Source organism: Lissotriton helveticus, chromosome 12 (genome assembly GCF_964261635.1).
Source record: "Lissotriton helveticus chromosome 12, aLisHel1.1, whole genome shotgun sequence".
NCBI classification, from domain to species: domain Eukaryota; kingdom Metazoa; phylum Chordata; class Amphibia; order Caudata; family Salamandridae; genus Lissotriton; species Lissotriton helveticus.
The window spans coordinates 445,143,026-445,162,989 of NC_136073.1; the positions used below are offsets into that span (position 1 = coordinate 445,143,026).

The window sequence follows — 19,964 nt, forward strand, 5'->3', positions numbered from 1 at the left end:
GGCGGATCACAATACCAAGAAGAAAGCTTTTTTTCAGATCATACATTGCATTTTTGCCAAAATATTAGGGGCCAGATGTAGGTAAAATACATTTACTGATTCTAGAATACCGATTCGGTATTCTAGAATCGGTAAATGCTATGTAGCTAAATATTCGGTAAGTATTACCGAATCGGTAAGATTCTGTATTTACCTAATCTGTATTTACCGATTCGGTAATTGCCATTCATTCCTATGGGTCTGGAGGCCCATAGGAATGAATGGCAATTACTGAATTGGTAAATACCGATTCTGTAAAATGGGGGACACATTCAAGGTGACAGGGTGTCACTTTAACACCCTGTTGCACCCCTGAATCGTGCTTGTGTGCACATGTGGCACACATACATGCCCTAAGGGCATGTATGTTTGCCACATGGCACAGTTAAAAATGCACAGATTTGCATTTTCAAAGGTATCAGTTATTTACCACCAACTTATAGTTGGTGGTAAATAATGAATCCAAAATCTGGGAAAAGCACTCATTTGAGTGCTCCCTACATTAAGGATTCGGTAATTTACCGAATCGGTATTTAAGAATTCGGTAATATACCGATTCCTTAAATTACCAATTTGGTAACTTACCGAATCCTTAAATTAAGCCCCTACATCTGAAAAGACTAATACCGGTCGGTAACGGCTGAAATTCTGTAATTTCGGCCATTACCGACCGGTATTAGGCTTCCTACATCTGGCACTAAGATCCTTACAACTTTTGGGGGGAATGGTACCTCATACCATTATATATCTAAGTAGAATATTTCAGCTTTTTTTAGTCTCTCTTCAAGGCAGACCTGACCATAGTCCTAGTCACAACATTTTTTTCAATTTCACTGAGCAGGTTTTTTAATGTAAAGATAGTAAGAACACGTTTCTTATAAAGATAATTACATTCTCTGAATACTGGCTTATTTACTTCTTTTCCAGGGTGGAATTTATGTATTCACACTGTTGGACTCATTTGCAGCAGGCACATCTATCTTGTTTGCTGTTTTGATGGAAGCGATTGGCGTTTCATGGTTTTATGGCAAGTATTATACATTTAATTATTAACTATTCTTGTGAAAATTTGGGAAGAAACAACCCAATTAATGCCCTAATTACAATTATAAACTTTTTATGTATTCTAAGATCATTTATGTTCAATACTAGAATACAGTTTTTTTTATCACAGCTGTACATAATACTCAGTTGTTTCCTGGTTGTGTGACACATTTCTTTCGCTATACAACTATCTTTGACAATTTCTGGCGATCTAATACCTAGTGTACCTATACTTCCATGTATTCCCTATCCTCAAACTGTTTTACGTGGTATTTGCAATACTCTTTTAAAATATCTTGCTTCTACATCTCTAAATTCCCTTGTATACATTCGCTCTACGTGCCTCCTAGAGAATTGATTTTGATTGGCCACTGAATGCCTCCGATATACCAGTGAATCCAAGCATGGGTCTGAATTACACAGCTCCTGGTAACTGCAGAGGGTACTCGTCACTACCACAACAAATGTACTTGAGTATTCTTTTAAACATATAGACATACTGTGCTATGAATTGGCCTTGGACAGACTCCTACCGAACCCCACTGCTTGTTCATAGAGCATTGGTACAACAATAAAAGGCCGAACACTGGATAGCAGCAAAGTAGGGATGAGCTGTTGCAAGTTGTCAGGAATTTCTATATGTCTATAATTGTTGCTTTTGTAAAGTTCCTCCTTTAACCTCCCCAACCTGAGTCCATATACTTGATAAATGATTAATTTAAAGGTACATTAGTGACTATTGGTGAGACAGCCAGCACTATCATGGGACCGTGTTCCCTCATTTGCATGATGGCATGGCCCCATGTATAGGAGGGACATATTTTGCCTCTGCACCATATTAGGGACACAGTGCAGTGGCAAACTGGCCCTTAGGAGATGCACTGAAAGTGCGCCACAAAAAGATGCCACACTTTCAGTGCACCTTCTATAAGAAGGTTTCTGGACGAGATAAAAGGAGTCCCATTGACTCCCCCCTCAGACATCCCCCTACAGGTGAGTGCAGTCCCTCACTGCACTCACCTGCAAGAGGATCTCTCTCTCTCTCCTCTTCAAAGAGCAGGTGGCATGCTGTCTTTACTATGAAACACAGTGTGGCTTTGAAGCAGTCACTCCGTACTTCACATGAGTTTGCGGATGCACACCATCTGAAAGGTGCGCTCTGGCGCAAACACGGAAAGTGCACCCTATGCATAGCACGGCCAGCCATCCTAAACATGTGACAGAGATTGAGTTTAAATTTAGCGCCCCCAGTGCTCAATTTATGTCATACTTCTCAAGGACTATGACGCAGTTTTGAACTGAGTGTGGTCTTAAAGAGAGCCGGACTAAGGTATTGCTGCAGATTCAGCTATTATTTCTTCATTGGTGGACACTGACACTGTGCCCTCAAATAAGCATTCACAGCACATGCAACTACCCCTTAGAAGTGGACTGCACTCTGGTACTATGTGAGGGTATGTAACGCGACTTTGGTGAAACAATGCTTGAACTAAAACGTGCGCACATTTAAATCCAATAAATTGTGTCTCAGGTAGTTGACCACTTGCTCGCAAGTTCACTTTTGACAATTTCAAATATTTTGATACCTCGTACCATTATAACCCGGTATTTTAGATAACAAGTGAGATGATAAACGGATGAGCCACCCTGTGCCAAACAGAACTATAAACAAGATATTGTACTTTTGAGAATTGAAGTGGTAGTATCATGTCAATTTTGTAGTTTGGGATTAAATGAAAATTGTGTCTTGTCAAATACATTTTGAGAGTTCCATTTCAACAGGATGTAGAACCTATAGAAAAGACCTGGACGCAACTGTATAACACTTAACTGCTCTGCATTGACTTTTCCGAAAGATCTTCCTTTCTTTCATTAATTTACTTCGTGTTGTCTTTAGTTTTGTTTTGTAGATCCATTAATAGCAGAGGTTCAGTGGCGTAACACAAAAAGATGTAGTCCCCTGCAGAATGCAGTAAGGGAGCCCTGGGTTTCTCATATCTCACAGCTAGTTAGTGGCCTGTGAGGAATGGGGCTCCCTGAAGGGTTGGGGGACCATCGAATGTCTATGTTACGCCCCTGCATATGGTAGCGTGACCACCTTGAGTGGAAGATATCAAAAGGAAAAAAAACACACTAACAATATGAAAACAAAACTAGTTGATCTTGCCTGGTAATAACTGTGGTTGAGTAAGAGAAATTCAATACTACAAATGGCGTGACCCATTATATTAGTTTTATAATTTAAGGTGGGTTCATTGTGCGATGCTTTAACTAGAAATCTCTAACAGAATAATTCGCTTGTGTAGATTAACATGAAGATTTTGTTACCGCCTGCATTTTGACAGTACAGTTTTTCAACCAATTCTTGCTAGGTTAGCGAAGAGTCTTTTCAGCTGCTGATCGGTGTTTAAGAAGCACATATGATCAGCCCATTATAAAGACATGTGCGTCATTGCTCCTGGCTGTCTTTGAAAACTTGCCGGATGAAATCTGGCATTGTTTAGCCCACCTCTGCTTTCTCTGGACCCCCAGTTGCTCGGGTGACCCCGCTGGAAGTTAATTCCTGCCTGGAGACAAACATGACATTTTGGCAGAGATCAGCAGAGCTAAATCATTTAGATCACATTTGAAAAGTATATTCTGTTCTTGATTGAAATTGCCTCGCGTTTTGCCTCGTGACTGTTTGTATCTGGCTGGGTTCCAGTCTCTCGCTGTGGTCCTTGTAATAATCTGGCTCCTGGGATTTGAATTCAATCAAAGTTCAAATTTTAATATTAGTCGGTCTTTAATTTTGATTTACATATTCCAACAAAATGTGAACGAAATGGCAAGTTAGTCACACTTGGCTATGACAGCAATCTTTGCTGACCTCGCCAAGTGCTTAAAGCAAGGTTCCAGACAGCTGCCACGCAGGGCTTGATGTACAAATACTTGGAGGTCTCACAGGCTGTAATTCAAAATATCACAACTTTTCCTACTGTAAAAGAGTGAGCCGAGCTAGAGTGTAGAAAGTGGACTTTTCGATTCGGAAATGTCTTCCCAACTCACAAAGTACTTTCTACACTCTTGCAATTTTGTAGGCAGAGGGGTGTGAAAGGATTGTCCCCTTCCTCCTAATAAAGCACAGTGGAATGTACCAATGACCTATGACTGCAGTTGCGGCAAACACAAGGCCCTACAGTGGGTGCATTAGTCCACTAAGCCACCAAAGCCAGGTACAAACCCTACCTGTCAACATAGGTGACAGCCATTTAGAGAGAGAAACAGCCTCTGGCAGACGGCTTCCATTTTGTGAATGCCAGCTGCAGGCAGAAGGGGGAGCAAATAGTGGCTTAGACGACCCAAAAATGCTTTCCTCGATGTTAGTCACTGGATGCCAATTTTTTAGGTCAACACTAGGCAGCACTAATGTGCTGTCTGCAAGACCTGCTGTAATCAATAAAACAACTTTATTCCCGCCTGCTGCTTACCATGGGTGCACTCCAGCATTGCTCTTCTTTGCTGCCTCCTAACTTGTTTGCACAGCTGTTACCTCACTTCCATTCAAGGGTGAGGAGCACCAGCCAACTACAGTTTCTTTACGCTTGCATTCTTTAACTGTTGTTTGGGAGAACTCTTGTTTTTTAACCGCTACCGCGTTTTCCCGCTGTGCGCTGGAATTTCAAAAATGCGCGGTTTGTGACAAAGGCAGCTCGTCATCCGCGTAGCGCAGGTAACACCCATGACGAGCTGGCTTTGTCATCCGCATCAAAGGGGTTAACGTTTGCATTCGGCCCATCGCTGATTGTTTTGGTTTGCTTGTCTCTGCTCATTCATGCGCCATTTCCTCTTTCTTCACGGCCACTGGCCATCTCACTCACTTGTTTTATTTGTAGTATTTTATTGGCCAAAATACAATTGATGCAATCCTTACGGCTTTTGTTGGGGTATATTGGCAACTTTTATCATGGTCACTATGCTCACGCATCCGCGGTCGGTAGTAAGAGTTCCTGCATGGCGGTGACGTGGGGAGGGGGAGGGGCAGGGTGGGGGGTAGTAATGTATGGATTACGGAGTTTAAGAGGTAAGTAAACATATAAATAAATAAAACGAATTTCATTCCGCGCACTGCAAAGCATTTGGTGATGCGGTGCACGCAACGAAATTTGTTCTATTTATTTATATGTTTACTTACCTGTTAAACTACGTAATCCAAGCATTACTACCCCCCACCCCGCCCCTCCCCACGTCACTGCCCTGCAGGAACTCCTACTGCCGACCGCGGCTGTGCTCACAACTTCTTTGTTCATACGCAGTTACTGCGCATGTGCAGAGATGGTATATGGTCATATTTATAATGTGTCCTCCTTTAATTGAGATATGGTTAATGTGACTCACAGTATTGCCTGTACAGAGGTATTGACCTTTGTGGTATGGATTAATGTTCGGAAGTGCTGTAATAGATTAATTCGCTGCGATGTACCTGGGGAGAAGCAAACATTGGTTAATATGGCTGCTGAGTTCATTGTGGCTTCTAACGTAGCTTACTGTCATGGGGCCCGATGTAGGAGCCCTAATACCGGTCGGAAACGGCCGAATTCGGCCGTTTCCGACCGGTATTACGGTTTTCTCACGTATGGGGCTACATAAGTACAGATTCGGTAATTTTACCGATTCTGTACATTTACCGATTCGGTAAAATACTGAATCGGTAAATGGACGGAATCGGTAAATAGAGATGTAGGTGGCACTTTGAAGAGTGCCACAGGCCTTCAAGAGTCGGTATTTTACCACCCAATCCAATTGGGTGGTAAAATACCGAATCCAGGTGTGCATGCACATCTGTGCATGCACACCTGTGCCATGTGACACACAGACATGCCCTTAGGGCATGTATGTGTGCCACATGGCACACAAGCCTGTAATTGGGGTGCTAGAGGGTGTCAAAGTGACACCCCCTGCACCCTTGCAAGAATAGGTAATTACCGAATCGGTAAATACCGCTTCGGTATTCCACATTGATTCCTATGGGCTTCAAGGCCCATAGGAATCAAAGGGGGATACCGATTCGGTATTTACAGAATCGGTAAATACCGAATCTTACAGATTCGGTATTTACCGAATCAGAATTACCTACATTTCCCCCCCTCTAATTTACAACTTCTTAAATACCGAATCGGTATGATTCAGTATTTTAGAAGTGGTAAATTAGATTTACCTACATCGGGCCCTAAGTGTTCGTAATTAGTAGTAGTCCATCGACCTTTTCTTTTGTTGGTTAGAAGTGAGTATATAAGGGAATCAAACTTATTATAGGTCCCATGGTGGGTCCTTTGAACATGGCTCAAGTGAGCCACCCATGCAATTTTACAGCGTTTGGTGCAAAAAACTGACACCAGCTACCCAGACTGTACTCCAGCTTTCAGTATGTCACTACTCCGACGCCATTCGAAATTAAACGAAATTGAAACAGTTTGCAAGCGCTTCCATTGATTAATTTAGTCAGAAAGACTTTACCTCCTGAGGCGGAAGCCGGGAGCGGTACTCTGCATTTCACTGCTTTTAAAAAATTACTTGATTATGTGTTTGCTTTTAAAATTTGCACTGTGATCCTGGCTGGAAGCGCGAGGGTGCTGATTGAAAAACCCTACCTTCCTCCAGCGCAGCCCTTGCCACGCAGCCGATCTTAACGCTACCGAGGCAACCCAGATAAACAAATCTTGCTGCCATCTCCCGCCGCACCCCTGGGCCACGCCCCTTTCACGAGGCCACGCCCCCCTGATTACTTAAGGCGCGATCTTACAGCGTCCCACAGAAAGACTTTACCTCCTGAGGCGGAAGCCGGGAGCGGTACTCTGCATTTCACTGCTTTTAAAAAATTACTTGATTGTGTGTTTGCTTTTAAAATTGGCACTGTGATCCTGGCTGGAAGCGCGAGGGTGCTGATTGAAAAACCCTACCTTCCTCCAGCGCAGCCCTTGCCACGCAGCCGATCTTAACGCTACCGAGGCAACCCAGATAAACAAATCTTGCTGCCATTTCCCGCCGCACCCCTGGGCCACGCCCCTTTCACGAGGCCACGCCCCCCTGATTACTTAAGGCGCGATCTTACAGCGTCCCACAGAAAGACTTTACCTCCTGAGGCGGAAGCCGGGAGTGGTACTCTGCATTTCACTGCTTTAAAAAAATTACTTGATTGTGTGTTTGCTTTTAAAATTTGCACTGTGATCCTGGCTGGAAGCGCGAGGGTGCTGATTGAAAAACCCTACCTTCCTCCAGCGCAGCCCTTGCCACGCAGCCGATCTTAACGCTACCGAGGCAACCCAGATAAACAAATCTTGCTGCCATCTCCCGCCACACCCCTGGGCCACGCCCCTTTCACGAGGCCACGCCCCCCTGATTACTTAAGGCGCGATCTTACAGCGTCCCACAGAAAGACTTTACCTCCTGAGGCGGAAGCCGGGAGCGATACTCTGCATTTCACTGCTTTTAAAAAATTACTTGATTGTGTGTTTGCTTTTAAAATTTGCACTGTGATCCTGGCTGGAAGCGCGAGGGTGCTGATTGAAAAACCCTACCTTCCTCCAGCGCAGCCCTTGCCACGCAGCCGATCTTAACGCTACCGAGGCAACCCAGATAAACAAATCTTGCTGCCATCTCCTGCCGCACCCCTGGGCCACGCCCCTTTCACGAGGCCACGCCCCCTGATTACTTAAGGCGCGATCTTACAGCGTCCCACAGAAAGACTTTACATCCTGAGGCGGAAGCCGGGAGCGGTACTCTGCATTTCACTGCTTTTAAAAAATTACTTGATTGTGTGTTTGCTTTTAAAATGTGCACTGTGATCCTGGCTGGAAGCGCGAGGGTGCTGATTGAAAAACCCTACCTTCCTCCAGCGCAGCCCTTGCCACGCAGCCGATCTTAACGCTACCGAGGCAACCCAGATAAACAAATCTTGCTGCCATCTCCCGCCGCACCCCTGGGCCACGCCCCTTTCATGAGGCCACGCCCCCCTGATTACTTAAGGCACGATCTTACAGCGTCCCACAGAAAGACTTTACCTCCTGAGGCGGAAGCCGGGAGCGGTACTCTGCATTTCACTGCTTTAAAAAAATTACTTGATTGTGTGTTTGCTTTTAAAATTTGCACTGTGATCCTGGCTGGAAGCGCGAGGGTGCTGATTGAAAAACCCTACCTTCCTCCAGCGCAGCCCTTGCCACGCAGCCGATCTTAACGCTACCGAGGCAACCCAGATAAACAAATCTTGCTGCCATCTCCCGCCGCACCCCTGGGCCACGCCCCTTTCACGAGGCCACGCCCCTTACGCCTCTACGCTCACACTAACATAAATTATGTGTATCTTTCGGTCGCGCAGCGGACGAGCGCAGCGGGCGCGACGATGGCGCGCCAAAGGCGCGCCTAAGGCAAGCCCGTCTGCGCCCGTCCGCGCCTGCTCCGTGCCTAGGGCCAGCCACGCTGCCTCTACTCCATCAAAGCCAAGGCTCACCTGGACTAGATCACAGCTTCTGGACATTGGTAAGAAAACATGCTCCCCGTCCAAGAGATACGACTTACCCCCTCCTAATCCTCACTCTCTGCATTATCAATGCGACTACTGCCAGTTCAACCTGTGCCCACACTGGACACGCCCCCAGGCTTTTACTACCAGTCATTCCCCTTTCACCAAAAATCACTCCATGGGACTAGTGAATTGCCGCTCCTTACCCGGTCACACCACCGATATCTGGCTACTTCTTTCTTCCACCTCGTGGGATGTTCTATTCCTAACGGAAACCTGGATTAAAGATTCTTCCAACCCAGACATCTCTCTTGCCACACCCCCTGGCTATCACTATACCGGCATTTGCCGAGAAGGTCCCAAAACAGGTGGGGGAATCGCTGTAATCCTAAAGAACCATATGAACATCACGGCCAGAAAAATCCCGAACATCAAACCCATAGAGGCTCTCTACTTCTCGATCAAAGACTCCACAGCGGCCATTGCCTCTGGGATATTAGTATACAATCCCCCCAACACCCCCCAAACACCCATCTCTGACCTACTGGCAACCATCGCTGATCTCTCGATTAAACATCCCCACTTCTTGGTACTGGGAGATTTCAACCTCCATGTGGATATAAGCAGCTGCAACCGCGCCAGCCATTTCCTCCAATCAATGGAAAACCTAAACCTATCACAAAAAGTCAAGGGCCCCACGCATACCGCAGGTCACACCCTCGACCTCATCTTTTCGAACCACAAACAACTGACCATTCTTCAAAGTATGCCCCTGACTTGGTCAGACCACTTCTTAATCCCTTTTGTGATTCACTCAACCCAAGTCTACAAGAAAGAGGCCGCCACTAGAACTCAAGGAAGGAAATGGCATAAAATATCCTGCCCTACCCTTGAACCTCTCTACCATAACAACGTGAACCCCTGTCCTGACGACCTTGATATAGCGGTACACACATTTAACAATGATCTTACAGCGGCCATTGAGAAACTAGCCCCGCTACAAGCCCTCACCTCCCGCAGACAAAAACCATCTGCCCCCTGGTTTTCCCAGGAACTCAGAGAACACAAAAGTAAATGCAAAAGGATGGAACGAAAATGGCGACAGGCCTATGACTTAGAAGCCAAAGCGTTCTACAAATCCGCCCTAAAAGAATTTCGTATAATGAAACGTAACACTATGAGAACCCATTTCGCAGAAGCTATCTCAAAGGCAAAAAATTCTTCTAAAGTCCTCTTTAATATCGTGAAAGATTTTTCCAAGCCCAATGCAATGGCTACCACTGTTCCCCCCTCCCAAGAACTTTGTGAAAATCTCTCTGACTTCTTTGAAAAAAAAATCTCTAATATAGCGGAAAATATTCTGCAGAATGCCACAATCTTTACCGAGGAACCCATCATCTGCAGTAAATTTTCATTTTCCGCATTCAACCCCATTACGAAGGACTACGCCCTGAACCTACTAACGAATTGTAAAACGGGCTCACCTTTGGACCCAGCCCCGGCATCCATCATGAACGAAATTGCCCCTCTCATTATCAACCCTCTTCTCGAAATCTGGAATGCATCCCTGCGGACAGGTTTAGTCCCTTCAACCTGGAAACACGCCATGCTTATACCAATCCAAAAAAAAACGGGCATTGACCCTGCCTGCCTCAGCAACTACAGACCAATTTCACTTCTACCAAAGCCCGCAAAGGTGCTGGAGAAAGTGGTCCAGGAGCAACTATCCCACTACCTCGAGTCCAACGCCTTGCTCCACGATAATCAATCCGGATTTAGACCCAACGTTAGCACAGAGTCAGCCCTTCTTGAGGTATCGGAATCAATTCGAGAATGCACGGATAGGGGAGAGGAGACCATGCTGGTCCTCCTCGACCTATCCGCTGCTTTCGATACCATCTCCCATGACACTCTCCTCTCACGCCTACAAGAGGTCGGAATAAGTGGTATCCCCCTCACCTGGATTAGATCTTTTCTCACTAACAGATTTCAACAGGTGATGCTGAGCCCCTTTTTTTCTGCCAAGAAACCTCTCATCTGGGGCGTACCGCAGGGTTCGGCGCTCAGTCCTCTCTTATTTAACGTCTACTTGAAACCCTTGGCCAAAGCAATCGAACGGTGGAGTGTCAAAGCTACTTTTTACGCCGACGACACGCAATTGGTGTTCTCCTTCAAAGATCACACCGAAATAACCTTCCACAAATTCCGACAATGCATGATAAACATCGCCTCCTGGATGTCAAATAACAACTTAAAACTAAATACGGACAAGACCGAGGTCCTATTCTTTAATCAAAAATCCCCAATCCCCTCCATCGTCTGGTGGCCAACTGAATTGGACCCCCCCCTGTACCTGTTCAGACAGCCCGTAACCTTGGCGTCCAATTCGACACTGCCCTCTCCAGCAAGGTACAAATTAATAAAGTTACCTCCGCGTGTTTCGGCAAATTACGCATGCTAAAAAAAATAATCCCCTACCTTCCATGGGACTCACGAAAAACAGTAATCCACTCCCTCATTACAGCGCACTTGGATTACGCAAATAGCCTATACGTTGGGGCTCCTGCTTACCTCATCCACCAACTTCAGAGAGTGCAGAACGCAGCGGCCAGGTTGATTTGCAATATTCCATTTCGCCACTCTATCACCCCTCATCTGATCAAACTCCATTGGCTCCCGGTAAGACTCCGCATCCAATTCAAAGCCCTCACCCTGGCTTTCAGAGCGATGAATGATCGAGGTCCTCTCTACCTTCGTCACAGAATTAAACCCTCACTTGCCTCCCGGAACCTCCGTTCCAACCACCTCCGTCTGATGTCCTGTCCCCGCTTTCGATTAGCCCGCATGGGTGGAAGAGGCTTTGCAGTAACCACCTCCAAACTCTGGAATCAACTGCCCATCGAATTGAGATTCTTGACATCAGAACCCCTTTTCCGAAAAAAACTCAAAACCTGGCTCTTCTCCCTCATCTAATTAACTCTGCAAATCCTAGTAACCCCCCTCCTCCCCCCAGTAGAGGTTATTTCTTTAGCGCAGGGACACCTCCGCCGGAGGTAGCTGTGCGCTCTACAAACTACTAAATGAAAATAAAATAAAAAAAATAATAAAAATTAATTTTAACAACTCTCCCTGGCTGACTGGGGGAAAAAGGTAAATTATCGCTGCAACAATATTTTTTGTTCAATTGTCTGAATAGTTTTCGGCAGCACACTTGTTCCGTAAGCGAAAACATACTAGGCAGATGGATAAGGCAGGTGAGACAGTGTCATTTAATTATAAGATCAGACATACTAAGTGCGAAGCATTATTCAATAAACAACGATTTAGATTATATTATACCAGAACTGGCCACAAACGATTTGGTACATGGGTTAGTTAATTTGGAACAACACACTGCCTCTGTTTAAATCACAGATCCAGATACAGTTCACCCCCCCAAATATACTCCCTCCTAACAATAGGAATCAACTGAGCACACCAGATAGCACCACTAATGCCATTCAACAGTTAGTGCCTGCAAATAGATCTACTTGACAGACACCAGGATTGTTCTCTAGCAGCGACCTGTTGGAAACACAACAGGAAGGTTATTACCGATGTATATTAAACAACCTACAGGTGGTTCACACATCTAATGCTGTGAGCGGACAGTCCCCAGTTCCAACCTTACCATGAATGCAGTTACCCACACACCTGATATCTCACAATGAGGGCAAACATCAGTCATTTCACAAATGCATCATGAAATTGAGATTGCTCTCCTGGAACATCGCAGGGATTATGTCTAAGATTGCTTGCGAAGACTGGGGGAGACTAATAGATACCTATGACATCTGCCTCATTCAAGAGACCTGGGCAGTAAATTAAATGCATAGGGCTGGGTTCATTAACTACAGCATAGAAGCTACCCCGTCTATAAAATGTGACCGTGCAGGTGGACCAATAATCTGGACCAAAATTGAAAGGAGGGTTCACATTAAAATGCTAGATCTTGATAGCCCAAATTTACTGGCTGTGAGTATTAAAACACAAGGTCCAACCATTCACTCTTGCTGGTAAATGTTTATAATATGTTCACCTCTCAACACCAGGACTCACCAAACATTGTACTTGGATCAATACCTTGAGACAGATAAGGCATACCATCACCTAGTGGTAGCCGGGAATTTTAATGTAACATTCAAGCCTCTTGAAGTAACCAAAAGCATCACTGATGAAGAAGACTCTGATCGAGGCATTCTATTGCTCAGTTATGAAAAACCAGCAAAGCACGTGCACGTTCATTTATATACATATATACTTCTTCATTGATAATCCTTTTTAAGTATAGTTTATTTACATCAATATCCACAAACAGTCAATATTTGTTTTGAGGAGAATCCTACATAGATAAAAACTTCTAAAAGTATATAATAATGTATCATTCTTCAAAACAGAGGATCCTGAAAAAATAAGTATTTATTTTTGGACACTTTACAATTGAGTGTGATAGATTTATGAACGTAGAATGATAACTCATGAATGATTTCACAAAGACCTCCTATGAGATATTGAGGCTGTAGGGATGCCTCCTGTGTGAGAGAAGACATGAAAGCCAGCATTGGGATTACAATTTCCAGGACGCTATGCTACAAGTAATTCTTTAAACTAACCCTGGCATCCAATCCCAGATAGGAACAGAGTCATATCTTTTACAATTTTAGAAGGCCATGTGCAGCACAGAACGGTCAGCTGCTGTCTAAATGGTGCTCTAGTGACCATTTCATCTGCCACCAGAATTCTTCCCATTTTCCACCAATGATTCTTACCCACACACAGCAGGGTGTGTAAGGCTTTAGGCCAGTTCTGCTTATGATCAAAGAGGCAAAGCCCGAGCACGGAAAGGCCCACAGTGCAATCTGAAAGTGGCAGAAGGGCTGGTCTGACAGGTCAGTGTGTTGCCCATTTGCGATCCAGTTTGTTTGCTCCTGTGGGCTGTTTTTCACTGCTGTTATCCATGATATTACCACAGACCCTTTAATAGTTCCTCGGGTGGCTCAGTTGTGTTTAATGACAGGGGTGAAACCCTACTTAAACAGCAACCACAATTCTTATCAGGGTGAAACACAAGCAAGCCTCAAATTAAACTGTGCCTAGCCCTCTGGTAGTTTGACACAAAAGGGATGTATGACGATACAACGCACACTTTTACAACGCATACCTTTACAACGCATTTTTTACAACACAACATCCATTACAACGCACACTTTTACAACGCATACCATTACAACGAATTCTAAAAAAATACCTTTACAACGCATTCCACTACAACGCATACTACATTTACAACGCATACCATTACAACGCATTACATTACATTGCAAATAAGGTAAGTATTGGATAGTGTAGGGGTTAAAATTACTTTTCTAACTCCAGGGGGTGCAACAGTAGGGAAAATATTGGATAGTGTAGGGGTTAAAATTACTATTCTAACTCCAGGGGGTGCAACAGTAGGGTAAGTATTGGATGGTAAGTTTTGCGTTGTAATGGTATGCGTTGTAATGACTGCGTTGTAATGGTATGCGTTGTAGTGGTGTGCGTTGTAGTGTCATGCGTTGTAATGACTGCGTTGTAAATGTATGCGTTGTAATGGATGTTGCGTTGTAAAAGTTTTGTTGTAATGGTAGTGCGTTGTAAAAGTTGCATTGTAAACGTTGTATACCACACAAAAGTATCCAGGCTTAACTTAGAGGGAAATGTAAAGTATTTATGCAGCACACAAATAGTAATGAAGTGAAAATACAACACGAGAGAAATTCAGCAAAATGTAGAAAATTAAAGTGCATTTTTTATAAATATTTTGACACCAAAAGAACAAAAATCCAATCAGTCAGATCTGAGTTATGCAACTTTAAAGTTTATGGTAAAAACTAGTGCCTAAAAGATCAAAGCAGCAACTGCAGATATCCAATCAAGAGAAATAGGGTCAAAGTATAAAAATCCAGCCAACCACAATGGAGTGCGAGATGGATACAAATTGGATTACAACATAAAGTATCTGACAAGGTAGAAGTTAAGTCGGGTAAGCCTGCATTTGGTGTTCAATGAGGAGGCGTCGTCGTCAGGGAGCAACTGGATGAGGGCAGGTAAAGATTAAACATTCAGACTCTTTTTTAAAATTCAAAAATCTCTAGCAGGATGAGACTTGAGGCTGTAGCCAATGAGGGCTCCTCGAGGCAGGCTACCCCTTCTGTGAAGAATTGCTGAACATGATCTGCTGCTGCACAGAAGAACATAAAGGGAGCTGCTGCAAAGTCAAACTAACCGGCAATGCACCTTAGGTGGACAGATGGCAGATTGGTGTTGGTCCTCTCTCAGTTCTCAGTTTTAGCCAATAAAATTCTAAGTCCTAAGTTTTGGACATTTGGCCATATGGGCAAATTTAGCTCTGCTTCTAAGGATTTAGGACTGGAGAGGCACCACTTGGTGGGTTGGGACTCACTCAGACTGGGCCCAGGTGTGGGTTCAAGATGGAGCCTTTTCTGTCCCTGAGGCTATGATAAGAGGTCTGCCAACTAGCCCTTGGGGTCACTCTGTAGTCCTGGGTTAAAGAGTTGGAACGGGGTTTAAGTCAGGCTTCAGGAAGCAAAAAGACTGTTGTGCCCTCATGGGGAAATGCAAGCCCATGCCAAAGGGCCCCTCTTCCCCAAATAGTAAAAAAAGGTGTTCTCTGGTGGTCCCTGGGTCAGATTGCAGGTTAAGACCCCCTATTTACCCCCAAGGAGCATTAAGACTGTTGTACCCAGTGGTGGCAGGAGCATCGACCAAATGCCAGGGACACACTCTCCCAAACAGTAAATAAAAATGTTCCATTCTGGTTTAGCGGATTTATTGCTCCCCTCCCCCAGGTGGCAGATTGGGGTGAAACACCGATAGGGGTGGGCGGAGCATAAACCTGGTTCTGGGTAGGGGTGCTTATCCAATGAGTTCAAAAATAATATTTACTGGTAGTGTACTGTGCTTTCTGCATCCCAGAAGATAGATTGGTGGGAACTATTGGAGTCAAAGAATGACTGAATAAAGTTTCCCACTCTAATTTCTGCAACAGTAGGGATACTGTTGGACCTCGGAAGTGTTAGATTTACTATTCCTATTCCGGGTCACTGCAATAGTAGGAAAAGCATTGGACTTCGGAGGGGTAAAATTTGCTATTACCTCTCCATTGTAAACAACAGCTGGGAAAGTGTTGGATTTCGGAGGATAAAAATTTACTATTCCAACTCCGAACAGCACAACAGTAGGGAATATGTTCGACTTTGAGGGCATAACATTAACTATATCCACTCCAGTCTATTCAACAACGGAAAATGTTTGATTTCGGAGGGGTTAACATTATTATTCCCACTCTAAATGACACACAAGTAAGGAAAATGTTGGACTTTGGAGGGGTAATATTTACTATTACCACTACAGTCTGTGGAACAGAGGGGAAAGATTTGGATTTCAAAGGGATTACCTTTACTATTTTCATTCCAAACAGCGCAACAGTAGGGAAAGTGTTGGACTTCAGAGGGGTAAAAGTTAGTATTCCCACTCCATTCTGTACAACAGTAGGGAAAGCGTTGGACTTCGGAGGGGTTACATTTACTATTCTCACTCCAAATAACACAACAGCAGGGAAAGTGTTGCACTTCCAAGTGGTAACATTTAATATGCCCAATCCAATCTGTGCAACAGTAGGAAAAGCATTGGACTTTGGAGGGGTTAAATTTACTATTCCCACTCTAAACAAGGCAATAGTAGGAAAAGTATTGGGTTTAGGAGGGATGAAATTACTATTTCCACTCCAAACAGCTCAAAAGTGGGGAAAGTGTTGAACTGCTAAGAGGTTAGGTTTGCAGTTTCTGCTGCAGTCTATGCAAGACTACAAATCTGGCAGCCTGCAACTAAAATATAAATGAAATAAATCAGAATTTAACAATAGACATAATTAAAAATGAATTGAATTATTATTCACAATTAATAATTAACTGTTATTTACTTAATCCATTATTAACTTGCCATCCTAGAACCTTACAAACCTAGCATCCTGCCTCTAAAATATAAATAAAATAAATCAGTATTCCATATTTTACATAATTAAACATACATTAAATAACTAATTAGCAATTAATATTTTTTTAATTAATTATTGCTTAATTAACTTCCCACTCTAGACCCCTATAAACCTCATAGCCTGCAACTAAAATATTAGTAAAATAAATAAATGTTTCATAAATATACATAATTAAAAATCTACTAATCTAGGTCTGCTTTGCTGTTGCTTTGCTGTTGCTCCCGTTCCTGCCCTGGTTGGACTCGCTGTCCCAGGGCACACCTGGCTCCACTCCTGACCGCTAACACCTGCTGACAGGGAGAGGCGCCTGCCATCGAGCTACAAAGCGCTGCTGCAACCCCCGCAGCACGGTCTGCTTTGCTGTTGCTCCAGATTCTGCTCTGGTGGGACTCATTGTCTCAGGCACATGTAGCTCAACTCCTGAACACTCACACCTGCTGACAGGGAGAGGCATCCGCCGTCGCGCTACAATGCGCTGCCTCAACACCCACAGCTCGGTCTGCTTTGCTGTTGCTCCCGATCCTGCCCTGGTGGGGCTCGCTGTCCCAGGGCACACCTGGCTCCACTCCTGACTGCTCACACCTGCTAACAGGGGGAAACGTCTGCCCTCGCGCTACAAAATGCGTCCTCAACCCCTGCAGAGCTGGACATGCGCGTGACGCACCATAGCGTGTGTCCGGGCCAAGAGCGGGCCCATATGCATCCGTCTGTGGCCTGTTGAGGCTGGGCTGGGCCACCCCTCTTTGGCCTGGAGCATTTTGGTTCTATTCAACGTTGCTTGACATCAAGGTACTGTTCCACATTATTGAAAAACTTTTTGGGGAGCTGAACTGTACCCATTTGTAAATACTGTTCTCATCAAGGCTGACTTATTTTAAGTATTGCTCTTTTCTAATATTTTATTTTGGGGCTATCTTATGCCACTACAATAACCACCGACTCGAAGTGTATGAGTTCATGATTGTAGGTATTATTGTACTCATAGGTAACTCTTTGCTGGGCTCATAGGTTCCTGCGGTCATCTAGAACTAAGTGGGCCTGGGAATTGGAGGAGAACTCATCCTTAAAGAACATTATATTCCTTTTTTTTGTGCTTGCCTCCTTTGAAAACATTTTCTATTGCAAATGGGCTAACATAAGGCTGTGAAGGGTGGGCATTGGGCCCCCAAAGGGACGAAATTGCAAGTGTCTGTGAGAGAAAGTTAGACAATGGATACCATAGATAATCTGTTATTGGAATGCACAGATCTGGTCAATTCTAACCTGCATCCACCCAATGCCCAGCCCAATTACAAATGGTGAAGCATCTTTTAAACGGTACACAAAATATTTGAACAAGCTAAATCTAAATCCCACCCTGTCCTTGCCAGGCCCCACATAACGATGGTGTGTGTCTCAATCAAATTTCAGTTCCATTCAGTCAAATCCATTATCTATAGAATTGACTATTGAGAGCAGCAATCAGCTTTTGCCCCTCTCTATTGAGGATGCTGCTGCACCAAATGAGAACATAAAAGTAGATGTCTAATGCACTACTAATTGTGGGACTGTTGTACTACTAAAAATATGATGCAAAATATGATAGGTGTAATTGCAGACCTAAGGAACCAAATCAAAACACTTCAGAGGACTGTTGAGAGCTTTGAAAGGAAATAATTAATTGTTCAGATATCTACCCCGGGGCTCTGGAGTGGTTTACAGTAAATAAAAGAATGCCCAGTAATATATGTTCAGGTTTAAATGTCTCCCCGGTACTGAAAAATACTATTGACTCATAGCCAGTTGTAGTTTAGGAAAAGGTGTGTTCGGCTGCCAGGCAGGGCTGGGCTCAACCCTTTCACTCTTGGCTGTGTCCACTTGAATGGGAACATTTACACTGACCCAGCAGCAGAAGCCTTTGCCATATGACTGCACCCAGAGTTCTGCCGAAGTAAGGAGATGTTGGCCAAGAGGGAAAGTTCAAAATGGGATTTACACCTGGGGTAATGTGGGGGGTCAGCCAGCTATGATATATCTTGACAAGGTTCCCAAGCTAGCTACTAGGTTCAGAGAAGATTCTGACTTCTTGATTAACAAGGTCATTTATTGCTTTAGAACAACCAGACAATGATAGGCACTAATCAGGAATGATATTATAGGAGTCGGAAGGTTGTGCACCGCTGACCAGTGACTATGATAAATTGCATATCTCATTTGCTAATAGTAAGTTGGTGGAAGGTCTTATGGCAGTCGAAGCCCATAGCATTTCTAATGCAAATACATAGATCCAAATAACGTTTCGGGATCCCATTACACTGAGTGAGTTAAAGCTCACACAGGTTGAGACTGGGAAGGAGGCAGTCAACAGTGGGTTAACTACCCCCTTGCACCGATTACAGCCTCAGTCACTTCTTTGTTGCAAGTCTGTTGCTAGTACTCAGGTGGAGGAAGTGCAACCCCATTTGCTATTAGCTCAAACACCAACTAGTCTGCTCCAGCTTGGTAGGGAGACTCAGGTACGAAATACAGGGGATGAATTGGGGGATCAGATTTTGTTTTCAGAAAGTATGCCTCCGGACACAATCCACAATCAGCAGGGGTAGCATGATAGGGGAACCATACTTGCCTTCTTTAACTGGGTCTTCTCTGCCTCTGGACCCTCATTTTAAAATCTTGACATGGAACGTAGTAGGACTGACTAAGCTACTGGCGGAGGATGATTGGGGTGATTTTATAGAAACATTCAGCATCTGCCTCTTTCAAGAGGCATGGTGTTTAGCCCCTGCCCATGAAGTGGGTACACATCCTTTTGTGTGCCTGCTAACCAATTGCAAGGGGTAGACACTTGGGGGGTTGTGCATATGGATTAAAACATCACTCCAGTGCAGAATATTCCCTGTGCCCGTTGCCCCCAGTGACATACTAGCGGTTAGATTGGTTTTTTAGTCTGGGGTGATATTAAGAATTTATAATGTTTATAATAGAATGGAGAACAGCAGTAAGGAAACAAAAGTAATTAGCGTCTTGGAGCAAGCACTGCTGGAGAGCTCGGTTAAAGACAGGCTTTTGGTGGCCCGGGATCTGAATGCCACTTTTAAACCCATGGCTGTTTCTCTACTTGATCTAATGCAGGACCAGGACAGCCAATGAGATATTCCCTCTCCATATATTCCCACTGTTAGGCGGACGACAAAGGCAGTCCAAATATTGCCCATGACACTAAACCTTGATCGGAGAGCAACCAATGGTAAATGTCAATCAGACAGACACGGTAAAGTGACTTTCAATAGGGTAGGTCATAGTAGTAGA

The 19,964-nt window shown here is 44.3% G+C and overlaps 1 protein-coding gene across 1 annotated transcript in view; it reads left to right on the plus strand.

Annotated features, from left to right (window-relative positions):
- The window catches only part of SLC6A2 (solute carrier family 6 member 2), a 1,355,875-nt gene that overhangs the window by 1,138,542 nt on the left and 197,369 nt on the right, over positions 1 to 19,964 (plus strand). Inside the window, exon 11 of the mRNA XM_078668346.1 lies at positions 967 to 1,066. Coding sequence (XP_078524472.1) covers positions 967 to 1,066 — 100 coding nt within the window. The remainder of the gene's footprint in view (positions 1 to 966; positions 1,067 to 19,964) is intronic.